At 44.3% G+C, this 14,349-nt stretch overlaps 1 protein-coding gene across 1 annotated transcript in view; it reads left to right on the top strand.

The window, feature by feature from the left end:
- Positions 1 to 14,349, top strand: part of LOC133365310 (sodium channel protein type 5 subunit alpha-like) — a 351,981-nt gene that overhangs the window by 84,193 nt on the left and 253,439 nt on the right. The window contains exons 2-3 of the mRNA XM_061587000.1: positions 6,609 to 6,931; positions 10,683 to 10,801. Of these exons, the coding sequence (XP_061442984.1) occupies positions 6,668 to 6,931; positions 10,683 to 10,801 (383 nt within the window). The 5' untranslated portion in view covers positions 6,609 to 6,667. The remainder of the gene's footprint in view (positions 1 to 6,608; positions 6,932 to 10,682; positions 10,802 to 14,349) is intronic.

Raw genomic sequence — 14,349 nt, 5'->3', positions numbered from 1 at the left:
ACCCAATCCAGTGGCCATGCTGGCTGGGGCTGATGGGAGTTGTAGTTCAAAAAAGTAACTTTTCCAAGCTCTGATAAGAAGGCAGGCAGATGAAGGCAGGCTGAGGTTAGTGACGCAGTGCCCCATTGGCACTGGTGGATCAGGCTCTACTGGGTCTAAACTGATTGACAGTGGCGCCCCAGAGTTTCAGACAGGATTCTGTCCCAGGCCTGCCAGGAGATGGTGGGGATTGAACTTGGGACTAGGGATGGTGGAGAATTTCGATTCAGTTTCAAGCAAAATTTATCAAAATTCTCAATTTCCAAAACAATATGAAAAGCAAAACACCGCCATCCTTCGGAATTCGCACTTATCCAAAATCTGTGATGCTGTTCGCCAACCAAACATGGTTTACAAAAATGCATATGTCAGGGGAACGTGTGCATAAAAATGAATATATGAGTGAAGCTAACAATAAAAATGCATTATGTGACAAAAATGGCTTGCAGAAATGTGTACATGAGTCAAAACCTGCCTGCAAAAATGTGTTTATTAGGAGAAATTTGCAGTAAAATGCTGGGGAATGTTTGTGTGTTTTTCTTTTTAATTCACAAAGCGCTACAGAAATGTGGAGAACTGAATTAAGATTGGAAAAATGAGAAAATGAGAAAACTGACAGATATTTGCATCCCTACGTGGGATCTTCTGCGTGCAAAGCAAACACTCTGCCACTGAGCTAGTCTCCACCTTGGAGTGGAAGCATCACTTTTCCAGGAACTGTCTGGAGGCATCTTTTGGCACACATTTTATTTTGTTAAGCGTACATCCCACGGCCTTCAGCAAGAAGGCTCTCAGGGTGGTGAAAGATGAGATAAGCAACCACTCAATTAAAATAAAGAAAGTTAATAAAACAGCACAAGAAAGCAGATTGAACGCTATCAATATATAAGGGGGAGCTGAAAAGTGTAAACGGACCCAAAAGATCTAAAAATCCTGGAAGGGTAAAAAAGGATCCAGAAGGATGCACCCTGGGCTCCTTTGGGTGGAAGGGCAGGATATAAATTTAATTAATTAATAAATGCACTGTCCTCCTCCTCCTCCTCCTCCTATGGACTGACTGACTGTGTACTGCCTTCCGTCTTATGGTGACCCTATGGATAGGGTTTTCATGAGGCTGAAAGGCAGTGACTGGCCCAAGGTCACCCAGTGAGCTTCATGGCTGTATGGGGATTCAAACCCTGGTCTCCCAGGTGGTGGTTCAACACCTTAACCGCTACACCACACTGGCCTTATGGAAGGGCACTCCAACTGGGGCAGGCAGCAGAGCTGCCTTCTCTTCCGTCACCAGCCACTGCACCTCGGAAGTGGGGACCCTCAGGAGAGCCTCAAGTTATGATCTCAGTGACTGGATAGGCAGGGAAGGTGACTTAGTCGGTACACAGGGGGTCATGCTGTGCCATCCAAGGCCACCAAGCGTGTTGCAATTCGTGCAAAACAACCCTAGCTTAGGGGTTCCCAAACTGTGCCCCATGGACCGCCAGTAGTCTAGGAGCTTCATTCTGGTGGTCTGCCGCTTGGCCACATTAAATGTTCATATACATTTTAATTGTATTTTATTGCTTCTTCTGTTTCTTCTCTTGTATGTTACTGTATTACAATTGGACGACTATGGGATGCATATTGGAACACTGTGAAATATGGCATCAGAAATAAAACCAGTAATAAAAATACAATTCAAAGTCACACGGCATCTGGCACAGCGCATTAACAACCAGCAGGAAAATCATTCAGTGGACCCTCAGCAGTTTTCAAGTGGTCCAGGTGGAAAAAAAGGTTTGGGAACCACTGCCCTGGACAGTTGCCCAGGGCTGGAGCAGGGAATGGCTCCACCACATCCTGTTTGTTTTGTCAAAAAGCTGTGCAGTTTCCTCCTTCCCATGAAGATGAGGTCAGCCATAAAGAGAAACAGAGGCAAGGTCTTGAATAAAAAGAAAGGCATCTTGTTTGAAGTCCAGGCCCACATGTGACCAGTAGTGTAGTGGCAAATTCAGACTGCGGGGTCCCTTCATGTTAATTATAGGCATGCCCTCTCCCTTTTTTTTTTGCTGTGGGGTTGAGAATAAAATCGATCATGTCTAAGAACTAATAAGCATGAAAAAGGAATGTTAGCTACTGTGAAGAGTCTTCTCAGTGTTTGATTCGCCTTCTTTCACTATGATTGGCTCCAATCCTCAGGAAAGGACAAGGAAGCCTGTTAGAAGATTCTTCTCAGTGGCTAACGCTCCCCTTTCATGCTGATTGGCTCGTAGGATGCTGGAGACATAGGAACCTTGCTGGGACCCTGCTCCCAAAAACGTAAAGGGTCTAAGACCCCTCGAGGCCCTGCATGACTACACCCCTGTGTGTGACTCATTGTATCCTCACACCGTGTTGAAGTTGGCAGCATGGCAAAGTACTGTTTTTTTTAAAAAAAGAGGAGGATTATGGAAGTTGTTTTCCTTTGATGTGCCTGTGATCAATAACAATGTAATGAGTCCATTGTAAAACAAAGATGGAACAGGGAGAATTGCCAATGTGAAGGGCTGCTTCATTCACATAAATTGAGTCAATAAATACTCCCTTTGTCATGCTGGAATCAGTTAAAGCGTTGTTTGCTCACAAACTTGTGGGTGTCTCGAGAATAATGGCCATGAATTATCTTGAACCATTTGCTCAACAGCAGGGACCATAGTCCTGCCATACTAGGGCCTCTGAGGCACAATCTGGCAGCTCTTGCAAAATGTAGAAATTTTCAGGAGTGTTTATACAAGCAGTTGTTACAGGGAAATGTCACCATGAGGTGGGTGAAGAGTAGTGGTGGCTGGTATCCATTGGGACTGATAGGGCATAAGACCAGACGTCCACAGTAGGTGAAGCCAGAGCCAATGGCAGGTGCAACAACAGCCAATGACAGGTGGAGTTTTGTCCCCATTCTCCTCCCTGCTGAGTCTACAAGGGCAGCACTGAGACTAAGGAGGAAGAAACTGACAGACTGAGTTTGTGTCCCATTTGCCTTAATGGAGCGGCCTCCACTGCTGAAGAGGGATTGTCAGGCCTGGTAAGTGTCAGTATCAAGGACAGGGTGAAAGGGAAGAATAGATGTTAATGTTGTTTTTTACAGGGCACTAAAATTATCAATTGTAGATTCACATTTTGCGGGGGGTACATTTCCTCTCAGTTCCATAGGAGAAGCATATTGTATGAATGTAATTCTAGGATCCATTTGGTTATCAGAACTGTAAAATTCCCATGTGGGTATGAAGTCTTGCAGTTCTGTGTTTACCGATTCACACACAGTGTTTTATCTCTGCGCAGGAATAACTGCTGCAAAGTAGTGATGGGCTCTGTTTCTGCAATAATCAGATTTGTCATCAGATTAATTATTATTTCTGATATTCTCTATCTTTGCGGAGATAATTTTGAAGTAGCAAATCTCCGGGCCTGGTTTCCAATTCATTCTTCTTCTTTTTCCCCCAATTCGTTTTTTAAAACAATTTTCTTTGAAATCATTGGTAGTGTGAGTGATACTTTTATTGATCTACTTTCTATGTGAGCTGTTCAAATGTGTATTGCCTTTCACTGATGTCAGTGAAGTATTGATTGTAACTGACAGATAGAAAGCAGCAGGGGGGAATGAGGTATTGATTTTAAGCAGCAGGGGGGAAGACACTGACTTGATTATCTGCCTTAATCTGCTCTGCAATGCACTTGAAAAGGAATGTAAATGTGCAATAATTACACCTTTCACAATAAAGATAGATACCAGCGGAGACTCAAGAATAAATAGAGATTGTAATATTGATAATTCTCTGCAAAGCAAAAAAAAAAGTGGAGGAAATTGAAAAAATGAAAAGATATTGGAGGAAAAAGGAATTGGACCATTAATGACCACTAGGGGGGTCACACTTAAAAACAAAATGTAAAACGGAAAGGATTCCATCCCTATTGCAAAGGCACAATAGCCACTCCAGTCTAAAATATTTTCCTCACCCAACCAACACTCTTAACAGTGCCGTTATTCTCTCATGTGGTAGCCTTCCTCACTGAGCTCATGTCAACCCCTGCTGTATGGTTAAAAACTAAACCTGTGGAATATATTCTCTGACTAATAGAATAGATGCAAAAGAATAAAGTCAAGGTACTAAATAAACGTCTTGTATTTCTATAATATAGATCCAAAAAGATTTTAAAACTATGCAAAGAATGAGTCTATGGACTGTAGAATATACAATAATAGCCAAGCAGTCTTATGGGGCTTCATATCACTGAAATGCAGACACTGTACATTATCACATCAATGTGCTCTAAAATATTTAGCTGTGGCAACTGGATATATCTGTCAAATGCTAGCTGCACCACTATATGGTCGCCAGATCCTTGCCCATAGACTGGATTCCAGTCTTTGCCAACCTGGTGCCCTCCAGCTGTTTTGGACTACAACTCCCATCAGCCCTGTGCTGTCTGGGGCTCATGGGGGTTGTAGTCCAAAACATCTAGAGGGCACCAGGTTGGCAAAGCCTGCTGTATTTGTTTCATTAGGAGCCCCGTGCAAGGAATGCCTTTGCCCCTGCCCTGCAATCTTTAATACCTCCATTCTTCTTGTATACGTAGCCTGTTTCACAACTTTGAGATGGTCCATCTTCATGCACCAATTAGATCACAGTTGCTCATTTGCACAGCATTTGTTTAATGGGCGTGGACGTTGTCAACTGCCCAGCAAATTTGGGGGAAGAAACACCAGCTCAACATTAACACAACAGTGGCTGAGTGTGCTAATATTGTCAGCTTTGCAAAGGAGAATGAGCTGTTTGTGGTAGTTTATTTCAGTTGATGAGTGGATAGGTGAGCTAGAAACCCTGTGACAGATGTCGCCCCCCCTCCCAACCTGGTGCCACAGGCAGTCTGTTGGTATGACTGCCCTTCAGTCCAGCCCTTTGTCTGCTTAGGATCATCCTCTGGAGTGTGTCTGTGGGTGTTTGCAAAGTAAAACACACAGAAGGGAGAAAGACACCCTTGTTGGAACTGCCCCTCCTCAAGGGCATCTGCAGGAATTTATGGGGTGGGGGGACACAATTTTCTCTGTAAAGTAAAACACTGAGCAGGATAATTTCTCACAAAAATGAGAAGAATGGGATCTGTACATGTTGTCTCATATCTCAGGTTCTACTTATACTGAAAACTTACTCTTTTTAAAAATGTTAGTGGGAATCTGGGGATTATGGTTCTTCGGGGCAGCTGTCCCCCTTGCCCTCCCTCCCCATAGATGCCCATATATCCCTTTTATACAACTCTTAAACCAGGAGTGCCACCCTTTTTGGACCAGAGGGCATATTTCAAATTTTAAGAGAGTGCTGGGAGCCCTAGTCACAAAATGGCTGCCTGGAGATGTGGCATAACACAAAATTAGAGAGTACTGTATTCATGGTGAAGCTTTTCCCATAATTGTATTTCCATACTAGAAAAGCCTCAACCTGTTGAATTTCTACCTGGCATGGATTATCAGGGGGCTGGAAACAAAGCCCTATGAGAAGAGACTGAAAGAACTGGGCATGTTTAGGTTTTCAGTTATGCAAACAAACAAACCTTCAACAACCACGGAAAGAACTTGGCATGTTTAGCCTTGAGAAGAGAAGACTGAGGGGAGATGTGATAGCACTGTTCAAGTACATGAAAGGTTGTCACATAGAGGAGGGCCGGGATCTCTTCTCGATCGTCCCAGAGTGCAGGACACGGAATAATGGGCTCAAGTTACAAGAAGCCAGATTTTGGCTGAACATCAGGAAAAACGACAATGGAGCCAATGACCTAGGGAGGTGGTGGGCTCTCCAATACTGGAGGCATCAAGAGGCAGCTGGACAGCCACCTGTTGGGGGTGCTTTAAATAGGATTTCTGTCTTGAGCAGGGGGTTGGATTCGATGGCCTTATATGCCCCTCCCAACTGTACAGTTATATGATTCTATGAAGCCTGGGGAGAGAAAATGCTGTTGCAATCAGATCCTGCTTGTGGGCTTCCTGTAGGCATCTGGTTGGCCACTGTGAGAACAGGACACTGAACGAGGTAGGCCTTTGGCCTGATCTAGCATGGCCCATTTTATGTTCTTAAAGCATTTCAACTCCTCTCTTTGGCTGAAGGAAAAAAAAAACCTCATGGAGTGGCTTGTGAAGATCTGTAAGGACACTTCCTGCCTTCAAGCTTCCAATCTAAAAGGCATGACACACAAGGAAAAAGGGATGAAGAGGGTGAAGGGGGAGGGGAAGCAAGCTCAGGTGCTGGTTCTTAAAGTTACAAAGTCCACATAATGACCGGCTGCTAAGGGCTCAGTCCCAGTAGCCGGATGGAAAGGCTGCGGCTATGCGGGAGTTAAGGAGCATGAAAGGCAGCTCATTCCTCGGCAGAGACGATGGAACAAATGAGCTCATGTTGTTTTAATGCCAGCTGAACCCATAAAGGTTGTCCCAACTTACCTCAGAGCCTGCTGCCTGGCCACTGTCGTGTGACCCACAGTGGCCGCCGTTAAACTCATTTGCTTTTCCTGTTTTACTTTCCTAACATTCTCCCTTTCTTTCCCCCTCTTCTTTTCTTTTGCAGTTGTTTCTTTTTGCTATCAGGAGTAAAGGGCCAGTACAAAGGAGAATCAGGATGAAAAGATGGCTGACTTCTTGTTACCACTGGGTTCTAACAGCTTCCACCGGTTCACGCCCGAATCTCTGGCTGCGATTGAGAAGCGGATCGCAGAGATCACAAAGAGTGCCAAGCAGGAATATAGGGAACAGTTGGGCGACGAGGAGAAACTGCGGCCCCAGATTGACTTACAGGCCGGCAAGAAGCTACCTGACCTCTATGGGTCTCCTCCGTCAGAACTCATTGGGGAACCGTTGGAGGACATTGACCCTTACTACAGTGATCGCAAGGTCATACCCATCTGCTCTGCACTTGTGATTAAAGATGGCGGAGGGGAGAGAGAGCAGAAGTGGGGGGAGGCTGTGGTTTTCCATCTCCTTCCCCCTTTCCCCCAGTGGATATAATCCCTCCTTGGTTGAAGGATGTGAGAAGTAGGAGGATCAAACTCCCCAAGCTGAATATTTTGAAAATGTATGATGGGAGTAGCTGAGGATGGAGACAGGTGTCTGTAGGAATTTTTCCAATGGGGAGGGCAAAGGAAAACACTGGAAGTGGGGTAATAGGCAAATGTCTCATACACTCAAAACAATTAGAATAGTTCCTATACATTTTGGCTGCATACACAACATATCTTCAAGGTACATTCACAGTACATCTCTCCCCCAAGAATCATGAGAACTGTAGTTTACCCCTCACAAATTCCCAGCACCCTTAACCAACTACAGTTCCCAGGAATCTTGGGGGGGTATGTGGTTTGAATGTGCTTTAAAAGTATTATGTCTACACAGCCTTAGGGTAGAGACACACTTACTGTTCTGCTGGTTCCAGTATGTCTCCACCCCCCTTTTCTGAAAACGGGGGCACATGACGCTAGTCAAACCCTGCCCCCTTTTGCTGTAAAATCTGGTGAGATCGGCTTGAGTGCATTTTGTAAAAAATTCACTTCAGACAGATTTTGCAATTGATCAGCAGATCAACCAGTTGCCCCTCCGGATGTGACCAATGGAAACATTTTGCTGTAGGCAACTAGTGTGCTCACAGCCTTAGTCTCATATCTCAAGTTCTACAAATGCTAGAAACGTATCTTAAAAATGAAAGCTGGGGATATGTAGATTATGGATCTTCGGGTGGGGCAATTGCCTCCTTGCTCCCCCCGGATGCCTGTGGATTGAGTTTATAAAGAAAAAAAGCAGAGGCCAGATGGCCATTTAAAATACTAGTTAACATCAACAAGTCCTTGTATGCTGTTGTGGTGCTCTCATATTTCTAGGGGATACTGCCTTGATGGTCCCAATCCAGTGCTGATGGCCTGCTGAATCCATTCACTGGAAAAGGCAACATGGGTGGGTGGAGCTGAGCTCTGAAACCACAATGCTTGGGCTGTTCGCCCTCCCAGGAAGGGTTATTTCTGCAAACTAACAAAACAAACACAGACGTGGCATAGCTGTTGTAGCACTAAAAAGTTCAGACTTGGGAGGCTTTAGCTCCCGTCTTCCCCCTACTCATGGAGCACCCCAGCACATTATATGGATTTTCACAGCAGACCTGGTCTTTACACGTGTGGTCTGTTTAGTTTGGCCCTTACCTTTCCTGTCACCAAAGACCTCTTTCAGTTGCTCAGCCTACCAATATTTGATGTTTTAGTGCCAGTCAAACTGACAACTTCCCCATCTCTCTAAGATGCTGGCCTGCACACTGTTTAGTGTTGTGAGCCACTTAACGTTCTGTGCCATCACACCAGCTCAGCCAGTCGGTGTCAGAGGCTTCACCACTACAGGAGTAAAACCACCGGCAAATCCTATCTTCCCTAATCAAGAGAAATGAGGACATACGGTTTCACTTAATTGATCTGATTAATGGAGAGAGGGTGATCCCAATCAGATGAGCAGGGTTTTTTTTTTCTCACACCCTGCTCCTACTAGGGGTGGAGGAAAAATTCAGTTTGGTTCACATTTAAAGCCTTATCTATCAAATTTCTAAAACTTTATGAAAACAACTATCCTCTGAAATTTGCACTTACAGAAGACCTCTTGGAGTCTGGGCCTGGGAACCAAGAGGTCTTCTGTATCTTTAAAAGTTGTGCAGGGGGAAGGGAGAATTCCACCTTGTGGTTTTTCCTATTACAGGGTTGCAAGAATACCTGCACTTGGCTGACTTTCTCTTCTCCTAAAGATACAGGATCAGTCTCAGGCCCTGAACCTGGCAACCCTAGATAGCAGAGAGGGGGGTGATCTGTATGGATCAGCTGGTGGGTACATGTGCATGTTAGAGTGTGTGTGCATGTGCACGTGTGTGTGTGTGCATAAGAATGCAAGATGACAACATTTACTTTTGGTCTCCTGAGGGTTGGTCAAGGCTGACTGTGACCCTCAAAAAAATAAAAGACTACAGTCCTCAACTCTACTTTTTTGTAAACTAATCCCTTTTAAATGACCCTAATACAATTCCAGAGGCAGACACTTTGTGGGAGACTAGAGTCCTAGAACCTGGGTCTGTGCCAAATATCTAAAAACAGTGAAGGAGCGTGCGATTTGGAAGAAGAAATTGACGGTAGGGGAGGGTGCTTCATCCTTCCACACTTTCCCTTTCTCTGAACATTTTCACCCAGTAGGGTTTTCCAGACTTGGTTTGCTTTGGCCGGGAGGAAAGTAGTGCAGGGTAGAAATAGCAGCAGGGGAAGGGTTAAGCTCACCTCCCACCTCATGCCCTCCCCCTGTTGCTTTTTCTATGTGGGGAAAAATACAGGCACCCATCAAACATCTGGCTTGATTTTAAAGCTGACAGGACCATCAAGTAGTTTTACACACGCACACACACCCCAGTCTGTAAGATGTCTTCTGACAAGTGATGTGTCCCCTTTGCCTATGGGCAAAATGACAGTGCATTTCCTTTGCTGCAACCCTAATGGCATTTTTGCTAATGCACCATTAAAATATATGTGTACGTGAGGGGATGTGCATGTGTGTGTACTGAAAATTATTGACAAAAGCTAGACACATTCCTAGAAGCATCAATCTATGTTGCTGACCAACAGTAATCTATATGAAGATTTGCATTTGCAGTGAGATGAGCAATGGGCCACATGGAATTGTAGATAGGTGGTTCTAGTTTAGAAAGTCGCGAATCTTGCCCTTTAAATGGGGAGATTTGCACAGGTGCTTCTGGGTGGCCCTTGCAGCAGCATACTCCTGAGGAATATTGCAAACAAATCTTGTCTGACAGAGCTAATGTGCCTTTAAAAACCTAGTGACAGGCGGAGATTCCAGAGGTCAAGTTTTTCCCCAGATGTAGTGAAATTGCTACTTGCAACCCAACTTTTAAAGACAGAGGCAGCGCCACTCAGGAGGAATGTATGCCTAAATGCAAACACATCTGAAATGCCACCTTGGGGGGGGGTGTTGGGGAATTGCTAATACAGATCCTGAGGCGTGGAAGGTAGGCAACAGCAAATCTCTTTTTTCTGCTCCTGAAGTGAAAATAGGCATTCACACTTGTGAATGAGTGTCTCAAACAAGCTGTAGGTTTAGAAATGGGGAGGGGGGGAGGTGGTTCACTGATTGGTGAGTGGGGAGGAAGAAAAACTGCAAAAACGTGTTTCCCACTGGATACAGTTTCATAAAGTGGATGATGATCAATCTGTTCTTTTTGAAAGGAGATCCACACAGAGTCTGTTATTTTACATGTGGAACAATGCGCTGTATTGCACACTCTGTACCAATGGGTAGCCCTGACCCTGCTCTGTTTATTTGTTCTTAAAGAGATGACTGTGCTTTTGCACAAACATGTTCATCCTGGTTACTATGCATCACCCTTCAAAAAAAGAACAGTTTGAGCTCTCGAGGATATTCTTTTGCCTGGGCAACAATCCCTTTCCTGTCCTTTTCCAAAGAAGAGTGATGTGCAATAGCTTGGCATGTCCTTATTGGGTAAGAAACATAGATGTGCAATAGCTTGATATTTCATTTTTCTAAAGGCTCCTATCATGTGAGTTGTTAATACAGACCATAAATGTTCTTTTACTCTCTCGCTTTTGTTTTCCAGACATTTATAGTACTGAACAAAGGGAAGACAATCTTTCGATTTAGTGCCACTCCTGCCTTGTATATACTTAGTCCTTTTCATCGAATCAGAAGAGCAGCAATTAAAATTTTGGTACATTCATATCCTTTTGCATGAATTGTCTCCATCAGACCTGTGAGTGGTAGAAAATATGGGTTGGGTCATGCGTGACTGCATTCTGATCGCCTTGCTCCTGCTCATCAATGCATACTAGAGGGTTGATACCTATTGGAATTAGAAAGTAGAGATGGATTTACTTCTTTTGGCAGTAACATGCATAAGAGGCAAATGAAGAAAAATCTTCAAATCTTAAACCAGACGTCCTCAGACAGATGCCATCATCCCTGACCATTAGTCATTCTGGCTGAGACATGGGAACTATAGTCCAAAACTTTCTGAGGGCACCAGTTGGGGGACGCCTCTTAAATAAATGCTGTGTGTTCTCCTGCACTGATATATTTATATATAAATTCTGCATCAAAACAAGCTGAATTCTACAACCTATATAAAATGTGCAAATTGAAGACCTTTGCATACTTGCTCAGATTTTGCGTAACTTGTTCTGTTTTTCCCTGTTTATGTGACCATGCAGAGGGCAAAAAGGAAATCTTACCACAGTGAATGTTGTGTATCCAGTCCTCTAACCTTTGGATGTCTGGAGGCATTGTCATCAACTTGCAAGCATAAGGGCACAAGTTTGTTAGTTTGCTTTTTAAATTAACCCTAAGATTTCTGGGAAGCTGAATTCTATGCCCGCTACCTAATTTTGCACTTTTTTTTCCTGCTTCTGCATCATTATGCCATACACACAGTCCTGTCTTATTTAAACTATGTCTGTTGACTTGACTAGGGCTGCGTAAGCCCCATACATTTTAAGCACATTTTAGGCACATTTAAGAAACCTCAGAATGGTAGTTTGTTAAAGTTGTTGGGGACTGTAGTTCTGTGCGGTGTAAGCTACAGTTCCCAGGATTCTTGGGAGGTGGGATGTGCTTTAAATGTATGGTGTGTATGCAGCCTTTGTCTGCTTAGGTGAACAGGCAGGGCTGAAACTCCCCTCCTTTTTTATAACCTGCCTTTACAAACAGCAGGCAGAGCTTTTCCTCACATGGAGATACCAGGGCAAGCGGGTGGATTTCACCTCCTGAATTTCTGTCTTACATGTATTTATTTATTTGAAATATTTATAAACCACATAAAACATTACCACATATCATACTGGTGTACAATAAAATACAACAAATAAACACATTAAAATAAAGAGGAATCTCATACTTCCTGTGAATAGAAATAGGAGAGTTTTTAGCATCCAATGAAAGATGTACAAATTTTGGAGGCTGTCTAATGTCAACGGGCAGAGCGTTCCACAAGGCAGGCCACTGTGGAGGACCTAGGCCTCTATATAGTGCACCATATATTTAACGCCTTATCGTACCACTTTAAACAGTCCCAAAAGAATCCTGAGAACTGTAGTTTTTATCCTAGTCCGTGTCTGTGCTGGAATTGCTTTTTAAGATGTTTTTAAAGTTTTTTAAAGATATTTTAAAGATGTTTTGTTGTAATATGTTTTCAAAGATGTTTTGTTTTAATGTCTTAAAGTATTTTGTTTTTGAGATGTTTAGTGTTTTTGTTGTAGCACTGGGCTCCTTTTGGGAGGAAGGGCAGGTTATCAATAAGTAAGTAAGTAACTAAGGGTGCTGAGAATTGCTAGGGGGTTCCTCACAGAGCCACAATTCCCAGAGTTCCCTTGGAGGAGGGATTGTTTGTTAAACCATTCTGAGAACTGTAGCTTTGTGAGGGGAAGAGGGGGTCTCCTAATAACTCTCAGCACCCTTTACGTACTACAGTTCCCAGGATTCTTTGGGGGAAGCCATAACTGTTTAAAGTAATATGATATGGCTTTAAATGTATGGTGCATATAGCCTTGGTGTGAGCTGCCCTAGAACGAATCTTCGGTCCATGTGACACCACAAGGAGAGCATGACCACAGTGCACAAGCAGCTATATAGGGTGATATCCTGGTCCCAAGATTTTTAGGGCTTTATACACTAACAGGAAGACCATGAGTTTGTCCCAGGAGCAAACTATTATGGCCAAGGAGGTGAGACTGTGTCTACCTTATTAAGGCTCTAATCCCATGCACAGTTACTTGGGAGTAAGTCCCATTGAACTGCCCATTAACTAACTTAAACATGCATAGGAATGCAGGGATGTAGGGATATAGGACGCTGCCTTATACTGAGTCAGACCCTTTGGTCCATCTAACTCAGCATTGTCTACACTGACTGGCAGCAGCTCTCCAGCATGTCAGATGGGGTCTCTCCCAACCTTATCTGGAGATGCCGGGGATTGAACCAGGGACCTTCTGCATGCAAAGCAAATGCTCTATCGCTGGTCCACTCCCCTTCCCAAAAAATGTGTTCCAGGTGAGGGTCAAACTCACAACCTTGGCATGGCTTTGAAAAGTACTGCTGCATATGCACCGCACACTAACCGATTGTGCCGCTGGAGCTGCCTTAGAATTGCAATGTGAGATTTACCATCACTTAATTTCCTGTGTTAAGTGCTGGAACTCACAGTGGTCAGAAGGTGCATGCTTTGTCCTGGAGGGTTACTGTCCTAATCCAAGATACTGTTTTCAGTGTTTACCCCTGAAGTGGTAAAGACAAAGCGCTCTGCACATGCTTGTGGCAGTGGCGGCTGGTGGCTCCATGTCACCTTTGGGGAATAGGTTTCAGTACCTTGGACAGCTCCTTGAAAGTTCAGACTACACCCCGGACCAGATTCCACTGCCCAATGACATGGAGTCACCAACTGCCCCGCTCAGGGGACATCTCCTGCTGTTTTTTCACATGTTGTAAGGATGAAGCCTTAAAATTGGAACAGACTCTGGGGCGCTAAATAATGTCTCCGTCCTGCACCTTTTCATGGAGTTTGGGTTATATGCTTGCCACTGCAGTGCTTATTATTATTATTATTATTGTTCCTGCCTTGGTCCCCCTTGAGCTGCTGGTGATCTTGTCTGTCGGCTTTCTCTCCATCTTCTCTGCATGAAGTTCATTTAAAGATCCGGCTGAAGGCTTTCAGGCTTCCAAGTGGGCGGTTTGTTGACTAAGTCAACACTTTCCAGAGTCATTTTATTTTACCTTCAGCTGTGCTCCTTCCAATTAGGGGGAATGTCAAACTCTGCTAGCTTGAGAGGGCCATCTGCAAAGAGTGTCCTACGATGAAGATGGCGAGCAGAGGATGCTGTTTCAAAAGACAGGGGGCAAAAAATAGTAGGATCTGCTACAGGGACCTCCTAGCCCAGCAAGACATTTCACTACTATCTGACGCTCTTTTTATTTCCCCCTTACAGGATAGTAAGGCATCCAGCGCCACTCTCTTGGCATGTCAGAGAGGAAAGGTACTGATGCTTCCTCCTGTGGTCAGGATCTTCACTGTGGGTGGCCAAAGAGTGATATTGCAGCTTGTCAGCTTAGCAGGGGCCAGGTGACACAAGAAACCAATAGGGTTGTATTTGGCCCTATAAAGCTTCCGGCATTGACGTGCCTGCCTCTAAATCCAGGGTGGAGAACCTGTAGCTCTCTGGACAGTAGCGGCTGGTGGCTTTATGTCAGTGGGGCAGTGGAATCTGCTCCAGATTTTA

The sequence above is a fragment of the Rhineura floridana genome, chromosome 10 (genome assembly GCF_030035675.1).
Source record: "Rhineura floridana isolate rRhiFlo1 chromosome 10, rRhiFlo1.hap2, whole genome shotgun sequence".
Taxonomy (NCBI): domain Eukaryota; kingdom Metazoa; phylum Chordata; class Lepidosauria; order Squamata; family Rhineuridae; genus Rhineura; species Rhineura floridana.
Note: the sequence above shows the minus strand (reverse complement) of the source record. Positions and strands in the feature narration are given on the sequence as shown.